This window comes from Sceloporus undulatus, chromosome 6 (genome assembly GCF_019175285.1).
Source record: "Sceloporus undulatus isolate JIND9_A2432 ecotype Alabama chromosome 6, SceUnd_v1.1, whole genome shotgun sequence".
Lineage (NCBI taxonomy): Eukaryota > Metazoa > Chordata > Lepidosauria > Squamata > Phrynosomatidae > Sceloporus > Sceloporus undulatus.
The window spans coordinates 117,325,539-117,341,576 of NC_056527.1; the positions used below are offsets into that span (position 1 = coordinate 117,325,539).

Here is a 16,038-nt window from a genome sequence, read left to right on the forward strand (position 1 = left end):
TTTTGTCCAAAACAGTCTTTATTATATACAAAAAAAAATATCAATTCCCAGCAACATAAAGAGACAATGAATTTTAAAAAAATACACAGATGCATATACAACCCGATTGAGTTGCAGTGCTTTAAATAAGGCAACTTATTACTCTACGAATACCTCTGTTCCTGGCCAAGCTTGCAAATCCTTCTCTCCATCTCCCCCTTTCCCTCCAAGCCATGACAAAAAAAGAGAGATTTAAAATTTAAATTTGAAATTTAAAATTAATCAATCAAAGAAATATCACAGAGTGCAGAAAAAATTTAAAAATGGAGTGAAATTATGCTTAATGGGGAAATTTAGCATTGGGGTGAAGTGATGGATATTAGATTCCCTTCTCAAGCTCTGATGATGGGTTTCATCCAAATCTCAGCAAATGACACCATTGTGTGTTTGTGCACTTAAATGTGAGTACACATAGCTATGTTCACGCGCACAACATTCAACGTGAGCCACAATATCTCAAGGGCGAAAAATCACACACCCCTACTGATGCGGTTGGACTCCAACTCCCAATATCCCTCACCATTGGCGATGCTGGCCATGGGGCTGCTGGGTGTTGCTGGGTGTTGCAGTCCAACATTACACAGTCCACCATTCCCACCTCTACAATACCAAATGCCACAGGAATCTGGGCTATGTAGTCTCTTCTTCTTTGCAAGTCCTTAACAGGCTTCCAAAAACTTAATAATATCATTTCTCAGAGCTTGGATGTGTTGCCATCTTTTGGACTACAGTTCCCAGAATCCTTCCACCAGCAGGGACAGTGGGATTCTGGGAACTGCAATCCAAAAACAGGAGAATAAAATTTCTAAAGAGCAACTTGATAATTTGGGGTTTACCCATCTGATGGTTAAATGACCCACAGCAACACATAAGAAACCCCAAGCTCTCTAACGTTCTTTTACAGAGCTTGGAGAACGCATCCTGTTGGATTACAACTCCCAGAATCCCCAAGCCAACAGCCAGGGAAATTGGGAGGTGTTGCCCCCCCCCAAAAAAAAGGTAACTTCTCCAAGCTCTGTTCCTTTCCCAGTTATGGATTTGCATCTGTCAGGATTCTTCCAAGGGAACTTGATTCTGCCTTTTGGGGCTCTGTGATATCTGCAGAAGTCAATTTCAAACTTACATTTATTCAATCATAGGAATGATAAAAGTGTGTTAAAACAGGTCCCTGTTGCCCTGCAAAAGTGGGAGAGAAAATTTAAAATCTGTGCCTTTATTCTACTCTAGCAAACGTTTTCAGGACGCACAAGTTAATCACTGATGATTTATTCTGCAGATCCATATGCTGCCAATGATAAAAAATAACATTACACGGGGATTGCTAAATAATTACAAAGCCAGTTGTTGTTGTTGCTTAAAAAGGTAACACAATTTTAAAAAATAAAAGGCAATGAAATGAAGAACATTAAAAGCACCTCCAAGGGGGTAGAAGTTCAAAGTCCCCCCAATGATGGGCTATGGGGAGCAGTTCAGTGGTATTCCGGGTGTCTATGGGACTGGTGGGTGTTCAGGTGCTTCTGGCTGCAATTAAACATATTCTCTGCTACTGGGAGGTTTGGAAATGGCCTTCCCTTGCGGATAGGAGCGGCCACTGTAGCCATCTTTGGAGGGGCAAGAGCAGGACAGCAGCCCTCCGCCCAGCAACAACAGCGCGGAACCGGCCCAACCGATGAAAATGGCCGCTCCAAATTCGTACCTGGAAAGGTAAAAAAATATGTTGTTGATGCGTGTCTTCAAGCCATTTCCAACTTATGGAGACCCTAAAGTGAAGCTATCATGGGGTTTTCTTGGCAAGATTTGTTCAGAGGAGATTTGTCATGGTCTTCTCTGAGGCTGAGAGCATGCACCATTTTAACTGCCATGGCCCCATCCTACAGAATCCTGGGATTGGTGAGGCACCAGCCCACTTTGGCCGAGAAGGCTAAAGACCTTGCAAAACCACAAATCCCAGGATTCCATAGGCTAGAACTACAGTACTTAAAGCAGTGTCAAGCTGCATATTTTCTACAGTGTAGATACACCCTTACAAATACAGAAACAACAATAAAACTTGTTGAGGGAGCTTGTGCAGAGCCCAAGGATGGAGATTTAGACAAGGTACAGTCAGCCCTCCGTATCTACGGAGACTTTAACCATGGATTCAACCATCCAGAGTTTGTAAATATTCAAATACAGTACAGTGGGCCCTCTCCTTACACAGGGCTCCGTTCTGGACTCCCCTGCGTAAGGGAAAATCCATGTATGCTCATGCTCTATAGGAAACCATGGGGTGTGTGGATGCCCGCCATTGTTTATATTGTCAAATGGCTTCCGCATAAGCAGGAAGCCGCATATAGTGTGGGTGCACTCTATACATATACAGTCCTCCTCCTAATACACAGATCTGGGTCCTCCACTATTTGCAAAGGGATGCACACTGCACACAGTGGCATGCTCCGTTCAAGCCTATGGGGCTTGAATAAGCATGAGCCTCCTTTTTTTCCAGGGAGTCTGGAATGGATCCCCCGAAAAAACGAAGGGCCAAATATGTATGTATGTGTGTGTGTGTTCCAAAAAGCAAACTAGGATTTTGCCATTTTATATAAGGGATACCATTTTACTATGAAATTGTTTTTAATGGGACTGGCGCATCCACAGATTTTTGGGGTCCTGGAAGCAAGGGCCCACTGTCATGTTTGAACTACACATCCCAGACCTTTGAAATTTTGGCAGCAAACCTCAATGCCATTTTTAACCACAAATGAAAACCATGGAGAGTGGGTTAAAGCATAACTATAAAAGCTTGCTAAATAGTTCAGGGTCCAGATGTGGTCTGTGAGCCACATTCTCTCCACCGCTGCCTTCTAGTTTGAAAATAGGGCCATGTGGCTTAGGGGATTCTGGGAATTGCAGTCCATTCAAAAAAGTGTTTCTAAGGTGTTGCCCATGAATGGTGGAAACACATTCCCCCATTCCATTTCTCTCCTATTCCCATATAATATTATAGCTTTCCCATCCAGCTTCGCAGGAGAGAACTCACTTTGAGTTGACGGGCACCAAGGCATTGTAGAAATCCTGCACAGTCTGATTCCCAATCCAGGAGCAAGCGATCAGGGAGCACAAACCTGGAATCCAAGGAAAAAAGAAAGATCAGTTCAATGCTAGTCCATTTGGCTTTTTCCCTTTTCCTTCCAGTTCATTATCTGCCCCCCTCCAAGTTTTAAAAAAATGCATTTTAAAATGAGCCTACAGGTGTGTAAAAAACCAGCTTTTGTTGGTGGTGTTGTGGTGCCTTGGAGTTGTTTCCAACTTATGGCAACCCTAAGATTCAGAGCAGGTTTGTCATTGCCTTCCCTAGAGGTTGAGAGCATGTGACTTGCCCAAGATCACCCCATTGGTTTCAGGGCCCAGCCAGGATTCGAACCCTGGCCTCCAGAGTCATAGACCCTCTTCAGACCAGCCAGGCCGGCCTGGGGGCAGAGTTGGGCCATTGCATCCAGATGATGCACACCCCAATTGCGCCCCAATTTTATTTTGTGCGCTGCTCCACACTGAGCATAGCGTCATGGCGCTCCTCAGGTACTGCATCCATACGCCACAGCGTCAAAGGAGCGCTGCATAACTGCACTGCTGTAGCTATGGCGCCCTTTTGAGGGCGCAAAAAAGGAGCCATTCCTCTGAGGCTGAGAGAGTGCAACTTGCCCAAGGCCACCCAGTGGGATTACATGGCCAAGCCAGGATTCAAACCCTTGTCTCCAGAGTCACAGCCCAACCCTCAAACCACTACACCATGCTGGCACTTACTAGCTTTATAGTTAGTCAAAAGATCAGTTCTTCATTACATATGGTTAAATTCACTAAAATCCCTTAATCTTAGCTATTAGTAATTGGTACTTGCTGACATAAATGAATGTTAAATCTACTTAAACTGGGCCTGTATCTAAACTGTGGAATGAAGTCAGTTTGAGACTGATTTATCTGTCATGGCTCCATACTATGGAATCCTGGGATCTATAGTTTGTTGTGGCACTGGAGCTCACTTACAAAAGTACAAATCCAAGAATTCAGGAAAATTCAGGAAAAAGGTTTTGAACTTGGATAGCTCCTTAAAGCGTGGATAGGATTCCCAGTCCTACTGACATGGGAGCCACCAGCTACTACTGGTCTCCACTGGTTATCCAAAAGCTAGGAATGCATGTCCATTTAGATACACCATTACTACTTTTAAAATGCCTTGCTCTCATTGTGGACAAAGCTAATTGCAGGATCTACAAGAACAAACTCCACTTTGGAGTGGTTTATGATGTTTACAGAGACTGAAAAGGATACCAAGGAAACAGCCGATTAATCTGTGGACAAACGGCAAAGACTGAGGAGCAGGAAAAGGAGGATCTTGCATCCCATCAGCAGGCTTAAGACCAAAGCCAGTATAAAAATGTCTGCATGCTTTTTAAGGTCCTGCAAAAGTTTGCTTTAAATAAAGAATTCACGATCTGGTAGCCCTATGCAGTGTTCTAGATGTCACTGGTCTGCAAAGGCCATCAGCCCTAGCCAGCTAAGCCAATGGTGGGGAATGATGGGAGCTGCAATTCAACCACACTGGAAGTCAGCACACTTCCCATTCCTGCACTATGGAGTGGAAACAGCAAAAAAGGAAGGGAAATCATTGCATTTTGTATCTGAACTGCAGAAATAATGCAGTTTGACGGCAAATGAACTGCCATGGTTTAATTCTATAGACTCCTGGGATTTGTTGGGGCACCAGAGCTCTCTGACAGGCTAAACATCTCACAAAACTACAAGTCCCAGAATTCCACAGCACTGAGCCACGGCAGTTAAAGCCGTGTCAGTCTGCATTAATTCTGCTGTGCAGTTGCAGCCTTTATTAACTGAGGTATGCCTATATAGTATACAGTATAACAATACTGTATAGGCAGAAAACATTCCCTGGGGACAGTCTGTCCAGAGCATAACAACTTCAACCACCAGAGAACTTTGCAAAGTTACTTTTTTGGACCACAACTCCCATACTCTCCCAGCCGGCATGGCTATGCTATGTTGGCAGGGGGTTTCTGGGAGTTGTCCAAAAGACTTATTTCCCCTCTCCAACCTCTGCATGCATTCTGTCACAAAACCATACCACCTATCAGACACTCTGCATATGTTCAGAGGTGCTTTCTTATCTTCCTTATTTCTGCAATGCAGATGTATCCCGTCTGTTTATTTGAACAATATTGTGTCGTTTCCCCAGATCTTGGAGATGAGGCAGCCCAGGATGCCATGGGGTGCGAGGAAAGTAACACAAGAAATATAATAGGGCTTGTTACGGAGTGTGTAGGGGTAGTGGTTTGAATGTTGGATTAGGACTCTGGGAAGCAGCAGGGTTCAAATCCTGGCTCAGCCATAGAAACCCACTGGGTGATCTCAGACACTTCATTTTCCTGGAAGGCCATGTTGGAGAGTATGGCTGCATCCACACTGGAGAAATAACCCGGTTCGGCACCGCTTTAACTCTTTTCTGACTCAAGGCTATAGAATTCTGGAAGTTGGAGTATGTTCTGGGGCCTTCCTTCCTTAAGCTCTGCTCCGCTCCAGGCCCACAACAAACTCCAACTCCCAGAATTCCATAGCCTTGAGTCAGGGCAGTTAAAGTGGTGTCAAACTGGGTTATTTCTCCAGTGTGGATGCAGCCCATGACATTGCACCATTTCCAAGATGCAACTTTGCTGGGCATGGCATGCATCTTGTTCCTTGTTAGTTTGACTTACCGGAAACCAAGAAGACAATCCCTCCTCCCATGGCAATGCGTGCCTTCTTGGTCTTGTCGTCCCCTCCGCAGCGGGTGCACTTCATTCCCATGGTGGCAATGCCCATGGCGATGACCCCCAAGACAATAGAGACCACCATCAGGGCCCGGGTGGCTTGGAGAGAGGCTGGGAAAAAAGAGGAACATGGGGAAAGAAAGAGGTCAAATTTCCAGATGATGAACATTTCCAGCATAGTCGTTGTGGTTGGCAGATTGTGGAAGTTGTAGTCAAAGGGGAGAGAGGTACAATTTGTGGCCATGAAAGCAGACAAGACCCTTTTTCCAGACCCCAAATGAGCAATTCCTTAAAAATAGAAAATGTCCAACATCTGCACCCTTTTACAGACTGAAAGTGGCTTTGTGGCTTTAGAGATCCAAAATGCCTTGTACATAATTGGGTTTGGCATAAAGTTGTCATGCGCCTTCAAGTCCTCTCTGACTTATGACAGTCCTAAGGCGAACCAATCATGGAGTTTTCTTGGCAAGATTTGCTTAAAGGGGGTTTGCCTCTGCCTTCCTCTGAGGAAGTCACCTGGGGGTTTCCATGACCGAGCTGGGATTTGAACCCTGGTCTCCAGAGTCATAGTCCCACGCTCAAACCACTACACCATGCTGGTTCCAAATATATGAATAGCTCCTGGTCTTATACATTTTATCCATTATTCATTTATTATTCTAAAATAAACTATTTTAAAATCTAATTTTCCAGTAAAAAAAGGCCTTTTGGGGGAGACAACTATAGGACAATAGTGGTTCTCCCCCATTTTCCCTTTTCTTCCCAGGCTTTCACATCTCTAAACAAGTCAGAAAGACCAAAAGGCAACCCTGTTTTGGGAAAGCTAGGAATCCTGACAGATTCGACTCCAACAAACCATCCTCTTCCCTTTCCTTTTTGAGAACTCAGTCCTCTATTAGGGTCCTGCTGCTCCAGGAAACCCAAAAACAGAGCTTGGATATATTAATTTTTGGATTGCAGCTCCCAGAATCCTCTAGCCAGCATGGGTCAGAGGGATTCTGGGAAATCATAGTCCAAAAAGATATTCGTACCAAGCCTTGCCCAGGAAAATTTGGCACTCAGATCATCGCTACAAACCAACTATTGTGTGTTGACAGCAAATGTTGTGTTTCAATGGACTACACCTTCCAGCATTCCTCACCATTGACTGGGACTACTGGGAGTTGTAGCCTGGTGAAAGATATAACACCCATTATAACCGTGGGGAAAACCAGGAGAGGAATACATTTGGGGTGTGTGTGTTTATATATGTATTAGCAGGATTAACAAAGAACATTATTTTTATAGAAGCAAACGCTTCCAGCTTCCGCCATCTTTAGTTGCTCAAAATAACAGTGAGCTGGTGGCACTTAAGACTGTAGATCAGGGGTAGGCAACCTGTGTCCTCCATTTTTTAAAAAAAGTGTCTTCCATTTGAAAATTTTGTCCTACATTTGTCCTGGTTTATTTATATATTTAATTTTTTTTTAAATTATTTATTTATTTATTGGCTTCGGCCCCCCAGTTGTCTGAGGGACAGCAACCCGGCCCCCGGCTCAAAAAGGTTGCCTACCCCTGCTGTAGATGAAGGAGTCAAACATATATATGCTTATGTGCTTTATACACTCTATATATATAGGGTAGGGCATATATATATATATACACACACACACACACACACACACACACACACATACACACCACTTTGTTGTCTAATGGCCTGTTGGCTGAAATAAAGTTAGATATGATAGCAACATTGTGCAACACATGCACACACACACACACACACACACATATATATATATATATACACACGTGCACCTCTATATATATATAGGGTAGATGTCATAACAACAAAGGAGGACAAGGCGCTGCAAAATGTCAGACATTCAATGTAAAAAAAAAAGCTAAAAATACTCATATAAATGTAAACGCATGCTTCTTAGTCGTTCCCGAAATGGAGGACATATTGACATTCCTCCTGGAGAGAAGGCTGAAATGGAGAATATGTCTTGGAAAGGAGGACATCTGGTCCCCCTGTGGATTAGGCATCCACAGGGGTTTCTGGAACCAGACCCCAATTGATACCAAAGGCCTACTGTAAATTATTACTAATAAAAGCAACAAGTGTGGTTCAAACAATTGTAAAACCAAGTGGAGATTCACAGCCACAACCGCAATTCATTTGGTTGTCCACTTCAGTCTAATCCCGCAACCCAGTTACATTTTCTATGGTCTACAGGGAAACGTGTGGAAAAACAGAAAACCCCATGGTGTGGTTCCAGGGAAGTGAACGCCCAACAATTTGAGGTCATCTAGACAACTTGTTTAGAAAAGTGAGTGAAGAAAGTGTGGCTGTCAACACTTGAATGGGGAAGCCACCTAAGAACAGGGTGGGGACAAGAAACAAGAAAAATATGTTTGCAGAATGATGAATGGAGCCAGGGAGGGCAAACAGAAATGAATCACCATCTTGAAACTCTTGAAAGTCATCCGGGGAGTCATCCGGAGACACAGAGGGTGATTTTGGACAACACAAAGCAACCTGAAAGAGCAGGTCTCCAACATTGTACAGGTGAAAACCGAGACATGTGGGGCCAAAGAACCTCAAAGTGTGCCCAAAAAGGGCAAAGGTTATTAATGAGGAAGAGCAGACAAGCTGGGAGATGCTGCAGCAGTTTGCTTTTGCTGGAGCTGACTGGGAAGGATACCATTCTGCCTTTTTCTTTCTCTCCTCCTGCTGCGTTAACTGAGTGCAAAGCATTTTCCCCCTTTAAATTCAGTTTCCAGCAATAGAAGTAAGGGAGGGGGAAATGGGGGAGAAGAGAGAAACTGGGACATTTTAAAAGCAGCTGGAAAAGCAGGAAGGCAGAGGATTGATCTGGGTTGTCCCTATCAGATCAGGACAGTTGGAGAGTATGTTGTTGCTGTTGTAAACTCTCGACAAATACAACTAGTTGATTCCTCAGTTAGGTAGGAAAGCTTTTCAAATCCAGAACCCAAAGTTTTGCTGGCACACCGCTCATACATGACCTTCACAATCTGTGAATGACCATCTCTCCCAGTATGAACCTGTTTTAGGATCTCTCTCTGTATGTGCTGCATTTTTATTGTGTGTTTCTTCTTTTTAAATTATTTTATAGTCTTTTAAGTACTGATACATTAATGTGTGTTGTGTACCTGTCGTTTCCGGCCTATGGCGACGCTAAGGCAAAGCTATAATGGGGTTTTCTTGGCCCAGATTGGAACCAAACTCAAGTGGGTACCAAGGGCCTCCTGTATTTTTTCAGATGAGGGTATGTGAAACCACAGATCCTGAAGTCAAGGATATGGGGGTCACACTGTATTAGGTTTTAATTCCTGTTTGTTATTTCAAGTTATTTCTGAATTATGGTGACCCTATAATGGGGTTTTCATGGCAAGATTTGTTCATAAGGGGTTTGTTATTGCCTTCCTCTGAAGCTGAGAGTATGATTTCCCCAAGGTCACCCAGTGAGTTTCCATAGCCAAGTGAGGATTCAAACCATGCCCTATGACTATGAGGAATGCCTTAGGGAGCTGGGGGTGTTTAGGCTGGAGACAGTTAAGAGGTGATATGATAGCACTGTTTAAGTATTTGAAGGGATGTCATATTCAGGAGGGAGCCAGCAGGGACGTAGCCAAGGGGGGGCTTCTTGGGGTCCGGGCCCCCCCTTCCATTAGAAAAATGAATGGTGTGTGCAGCTGCGCCACCGCACCCAAGCCCCATTATAATGGTGGCACTTAGTCTGGACCCCCCCCTCCTAAAATCCTAGCTATGTCCCTGGAGCCAGCTTGTTTTCTGCTGCTCCAGAGACTAGGACCCGGAACAATGGATGCAAGCTGCAGGAAAAGAGATTCCACCTCAACATTAGGAGGAACCTTCTGACAATGAGCTGTTTGACAGTGAAACACACTCCTTCCTTGGGAGTGTGGTGGAGGCTCCTTCCTAGGAGGTCTTTAAACAAAGGCTGGATGGCCATCTGTCAAGGAGATTTACCTTCCTCTCCAACTTACTCAGTGTTACCTCATGGGTTTCCATGGCTGAGTAGTGATTTGAACCTTGGTCTCCAAAGTCCTACTCTAACACTGAAACCACTATACCACATTGACTCTTTGATTCACATACCCTTTTGTAAAATTCATAGTATGTGAGCCAACTTGGGTCCCATTTGGGAGAAAAGCATGATAAAAATTAAATAAAACAACATGTTGAATAAAGCTGTAGCAGGGACCTAGTATTTCTTACTGGGCCGATATCTGTTGGAAACAGCACTGAGTTCCACGGATCTTCTGCCTCCTAAAGAACCCAATTGTCTAAACATGGCTAGCCCTCCATTATTCAGCTTAACCAAGGAGGCTTTCCTTCAAAGCTTTTAAGTGCCAACTAATCCCATAATGGTCGAGGATGATATTTGCCTTTCCTGTTTCTACAGCCAAAAACACTCAAAGTCTGTCCATTTATGTCCAATGGATCGTCTTTCCCCCAGGCAAAGATTTCATTCATTGAACGAAGAGATTGATCTTTGCACAAGATGGGTTTGAAAATCACACAATCCTAATTCATCAGACAACAGCACAAAACCTTCGCACAATGATTTATTTTTGGGAAACCCTTCCATGCATCATGGGGATTCCAGGGACTTGGAGATCAGGGTTCGAATCCCTTCTTGGTCATGGAAACCCACTGGGTGATTTTGGGCACACTCTCAAAGGATGGCAATGGCAACCCTCCTCCTGAGAAACCTGCCAAGAAAACCCCATGATAGGTCACCTTAGGGTTGCCATAAGTCGGAAAGGACTTGAAGGCACACAGCAACAACAAACAGGTGGACAGCAGGGTTATTTCAAATTTCCACCTTCTCCAACATCTTACTTTCCAGAAGCAGACTTTAGAAAAGTGATTTTGGAGAACTACAAATCCCCAAGTGGCACAGAAAGAAAAGTGGAAGGCAATCTAGAATGACACCTCCGTTCCGTTTCCCACCTTTGGCCTCTCTCCAGGTAGAATTTCAAGGAGGTGGAAAGAAGTCAAAGTCTAAAAGAGAACTTTGCTAGCAGAGAGCAATAAAAACACACCTTATTTAACTCTTTGTGGGCTCCATGAACAACCCAGAGGACAAGCAGAGCTCCTAAAGACCTGCCTGTGGGAATCCCCTCTTCCTCCGTACAACACTGAGTAAACTGCGTGTAAATGGCCACGCAACATCAGAGTGTGGTCAATATGGCAACATTTATTACGGAGGAAGAACACACACATTTTGGCTGCATCCACACTGGAGAAATAACCCGGTTTGGTACTGCTTTAACTGCCCTGGCTCAAGGCTATGGTATTCTGGGAGCTGGAGTTTGTTGTGGGCCCAGAGCAGAGCATCATTGTAACTTGTAACCTTCCTTTTTATTTTAAGATTTAACTTGTAAGGTTCCTTTTTTCATTTTAACTAGTGAGCTTCCTAAAGTCCCAGTTTCAGAGGAAAAGGCACCATATAAATGATGAGGATGATAGGCCTGCAAAAGTTGTAAAAATCCCTATAGAGTTCATTGTTCAGATTAAAAAAATAATAGAAGATAATATGACAGAACTAACCATGGTTGAGAAGAAGAAACCTTGAATTACTGATGTGGCAATCCCTTGGGACAGGAGAATGTATGATAAAGAGAGGAGGGAAATATGAAACATTTAGAGCTAAATATGGAGATCCAGGCTGTTGCCACATTAGAGATTGACACCGCTTTCTCTGCCATGGCTCCATGCTATGGAATCCTGGGATTTGTAGCTTGTTGTGACACTAGAGCGCTCTCAGAGAAGGCTAAATATCTCACAAAACAACAAACCCCAGCATCCCATAGCCATGGAACTGGAGCCATGGCGGTTAAAGCGGTATCAGACTGCATTCACTCTGCAGTGTAGATGCAGTTTCTGTGATGCTGTGAAAAGAAAACAATGATGTTTCCAAGAGGTGTTCTAGGAACAAATCCAAACAGAATGGAAACCGGCTGAAGGAAATGGCCACAGATAAGATCACAATTGCACCGTTACAAAAAGCCACGCTACTTGGACCCTGCCATATTCTCTATCTGATGATGCTTCACTCAATTTAATGGGTTCTTATTTTGGACTACAAGTCCCCATAATCCCCCTACTAGCATGGCTAATTGGAAAGAGGACTCTGAGGACTATACTGCTCAGCATGCTGCAACCAGCATGGCCACTCAGAAAAGTTACCTTCTTGGCTACAGCTGCTGGCATGAAATGAGCGTGGAAAAGTTATAACTTGCGGCTGGGCACTGCAACACCCAGAATTCCCCAGCCATCGTGGCAATGTGGAAATGGGTCTTTTGGGCTCTACAACACCCAGAATCCACCAAGCATATTATGGGGCTGTAGTCCCCAAAAACAAACAAAAGAACGCTGCCAAGCTCCCTGCCTTTCAAAGCAGCGCATGAGAATTTGAAGGTGTTCTGAAACAGCTGCAGGTTAAGTCTCATTTATCCGGAATCCCCAAATACTCCAAAATCCAATATTATGAGATAGTGACACCTTTGCTTTCTGATGGTTCAGCATACACAAACTTTGTTTCATGCACAACAGTATTTTAAAAATATTGTGTATAAAGTTACCTTCAGGTTATATGTATAAGGAATATACAAAACAGAAATCTCCAAGATGTTTCCTTATGCAAATGTTCAAAAATTGAGGGGGCAGGATCCAAATTCCAAAATACTTCTGGTCCGAAGCATTTCGGATAAGGGAGACTAACCTGTATTACATTACTATATGTATTTGTTGTTGTTGTGTGCCTCCGCAATTTCTGACGTATGGCAACCCCAAAGCCATCCTATCATTTTTCTTGGAAAGTTTCTTCAGAGGAGACTTGCCAATTGCCATCCTCTGAGGCTAAGAGTGTGTGGCTTACCCAAGGTCACCAATGGGTTTTATGCTTGAGCGAGGAATCGAACCCTGATCTCCAGGGCCATAGTCTAGCATTCAAACTACTATACCACACTGACTCTCAAAATATAGATGATACATCATGACATATCATAAATGATAAGAATTGAGTTACTGACAACGTGAAACTTGCTCTCTTCAGGCAATGGCAAGAACTCAAAACTTGCCCTTAACTTTTCTTAATGCCACCGACTCGGTGGCCATTTTAGGCCAATGTGGTGGCCATTTTGGACATATCTGGTGGAGACAGTGGAGAAAAATGGATGCTCAGAGCTGGCCAGGTGTTGACGTGTGGGAGAAAAAGACAGCGAATGAGAGCTCTTTGGGTTTGCAAAGAGGCCCTTCCCGGCTCCAACTTTCATGGCACGCTTGGCCGGGTGGCTGATCGGAATTCAAGCCCGGACTGCCCCACCCATCGCTCTTGCTCTCCCCACAGGTAATGTGACATCACCTCTCCCCAGGGACAGGTGCGCACGCAAATGCGCTGAGCTACAACGGACACCACTCACCAGCCAAGCTTCAGTGGAAAAAAATAGTTTCACTGAAACCGATATGATCAGTTTCAGAGACAGAAGAGGAGAGTGGGGCCTAGTGGCTAAAGCAGGGTTTGGGAGGCATTAGAGGCAGAGCCCCTGTTTTGGGGGGCAAGGAAGCGTCATTTTTCAAGACATTTTGGCAGTTGCAGATCCCAGCAGGATTTCTCAAATAAAATAACCCCTCTCCCTCCAGAACCCAGATTTGTACAGCTGACCTTGTGTATTCACAGATTCTTTTTCCACTGATTCAACTATCCATAGCTTGAAGATATGTATTGTATTCCAAACAATACATACCTTCCAAAAGGCAAACCTTAATTTTGCCATTTTAGGCAGTCGGCCCTCCATATCCACCGATTCTTTATCTACAGATTGAACCATCCATGACTTAAAAATAACCCCAAAACATCTAAACTCCAAATAGCAAACTTTGATTTTGCTATTTTAGGTAAGGGATGCTATTTTCCTATGCCACTGCCTTTAAAGGGACTTGAGTACCCATGGATTTGGGTATCTATAGGGGGTCCTGGAAACAAAACCCAGCAGATACCAAGGGCCCAGTGTAATTTTTTTGCCCTTTCAACTAGCTGCTCATCCAAAATGGCTTACAAGCCCAAATCTGGGTTACAATCCTGATTCGCCACCTAAAATGGGTTACAAACCAGATTTGGCATCAAGGCTTAAGAAGTTACCATTTCTGGGGTATGATTTTCAGCATCTCAGACAATGAAGGAAAGCTGAGAGTTCTGCAAAAGTGATTTTGGGGGACAACAACTCCCATCATCCCCAAAGCCCCTTCCCAGCATTTCATACAGTCTTGTTTCCCCAGAGACCACCTCGCTGTCCAAGGATGCATCCACAGTGGAGAAATAATCCAGTTTGGCACCGCTTTAACTCTTTTCTGGCTCCAGGCTATGGAATTCTGGGAGTTGGAGTTTGTTGTGGGCCCCAGAATTCCATAGCTGTGAGACAGGGCACTTAAAGAGGTGCCAAACCGGGTTATTTCTCCAGTGTGGATGCAGCCCCAGACTAATGCTCTCTTTTCTGTTTCTTTCCAGATAGTCTGGCTCTTCAGCCATCGACCACAGACCAGCAGAATCTGAGAAATGGGCGCAAAAATGGCACACACATGCGCACACAGGCTTCCCAGAGGTGGCAAAGCAGCCTGTGGTGAAAGTTTCGCTCTGCGTCAGGCTGCTTTCCGGCACCACTTGGTTCCCCATGACCCTTGCGGTTGCACTTTTGCCACGGACAGAGCAAGTTTGTTTTCTCAAAGAATGAAATGTGATAAGATATGGGTACTTCTCGGCAAGCGGCGAGGCTGGGCTTTATAAACAGACTAACAGAGGCAAGTGAGAGTCAGAAATGCACGGAAAGAGGCCTGTCCTGGTTTCCTTATCTGCAGCTAGACCAAACTCCCATATGACAGAACTTGGAATGGACTACAACTCCCCATAATCCCCCAGCCAGATAACTGGGGACCCTGGGAGTTGTAGTGCCCCGCAAAAGGAGTTCTTCTGGAGATTAAATGAATCCTAATTTCTAGGTTTGTTCCATATACACACTAGAAACAACTCCAAACAGCTTAGCTTCTTTTTGCAAAGGTCTAGTAGTCTACAATTTCCTCTGCTCCAACCATTAATCTTCATTCCCTTCCTGTGTGCAAACCATCACTTGTGTCCACCGCTGGGGTGCTGAGGGTCAGTTTCTCCCTTCCTTCCCTATGGCAGGCACCCTGTCAATCTGGCCTGAGCCAAGATGTTTTGGATTGCAGTACCCATCATCCTCAGACACTGGTGATGGCTGTGTCTGGTGTGGACTATAGGACAAAATACAAGAAGGGCAAAGATGGAAGAGGTTCCCTGGTACAGTTTATAAACAGCTACCATCATCCCTTCTTCTTGACTGCACCTACTCAGGCTGATGGGTGTTGCAGTCCATCAAAGGGCATGCATTGCCTTCCCCAGCCCAGAAAATTAAGACATTAATTTAACTTAATACTCAGTTCTCCTATTTATCCTACAGTTGCCTGACTTGGGCACAAGAACTAGGAGAAACGCCAGCCCTTTAAGCCCATTTCAGAAACGGGAAAGATTCAATGGTTGCCAACTGCGAAACAGCAGAGGGCTCCTGTGCCTCCAAGAGCTGAATTTAAGAGGGAATTTTCCTTCATATGTAAGTTCTGTCAAGTTCTTAAAGATGGAGGGGCCCTGGTCACCCGGGGAGAGTAGGAGGCCTTTTGTTTTCAAGATACGGTGCGTATATTAAATTTTGCAAGCTATTTTGTCCATTTTAGGACCAAAAAACCTCCAAAGCACTCCTAAAATTCACCCCAAGGGCCTCGCCCCTGGTGTTTTTCCTTGCTTCGGACATTTGCCCCACCCAGAACCCCCACCCAGCTCCTTCAAGCAACAAAACTTCAGGCAGCCTTAGAAGAAAACAGAAAAGCAAGGCCAAAAAGAGAGATTTCCTACTGAACAGTGTTGGGCTGCAGCCATTTAGAAAAGCAGAGGCACCTGCCTTATACTTTGGAACAGAATGGGTTTTGTGGGAGTTGTAGTCCAGCACATTTGGGGGGCAGTTTGAAGGGAAACTCTCCTAAATCCACCACAGGACTCCTGGCTTCTTTGGAAATAAAGCCAATGACAATCCTGAAAGAATGAGAATCTAATTCAAACGTCCAGGAGCTCAATCTCTCCTCCAGCCAGGAGCA

The 16,038-nt window shown here is 44.4% G+C and overlaps 1 protein-coding gene across 1 annotated transcript in view; it reads right to left on the bottom strand.

The window, feature by feature from the left end:
• CLDN7 (claudin 7) overlaps positions 1–16,038 on the bottom strand; it is a 23,019-nt gene continuing 6,981 nt past the window's right edge. Inside the window, exons 2-4 of the mRNA XM_042475532.1 lie at positions 5,787–5,951; positions 3,059–3,143; positions 1–1,735 (exon numbers count right to left, since the gene is read on the bottom strand). Coding sequence (XP_042331466.1) covers positions 1,567–1,735; positions 3,059–3,143; positions 5,787–5,951 — 419 coding nt within the window. The 3' untranslated portion in view covers positions 1–1,566. The remainder of the gene's footprint in view (positions 1,736–3,058; positions 3,144–5,786; positions 5,952–16,038) is intronic.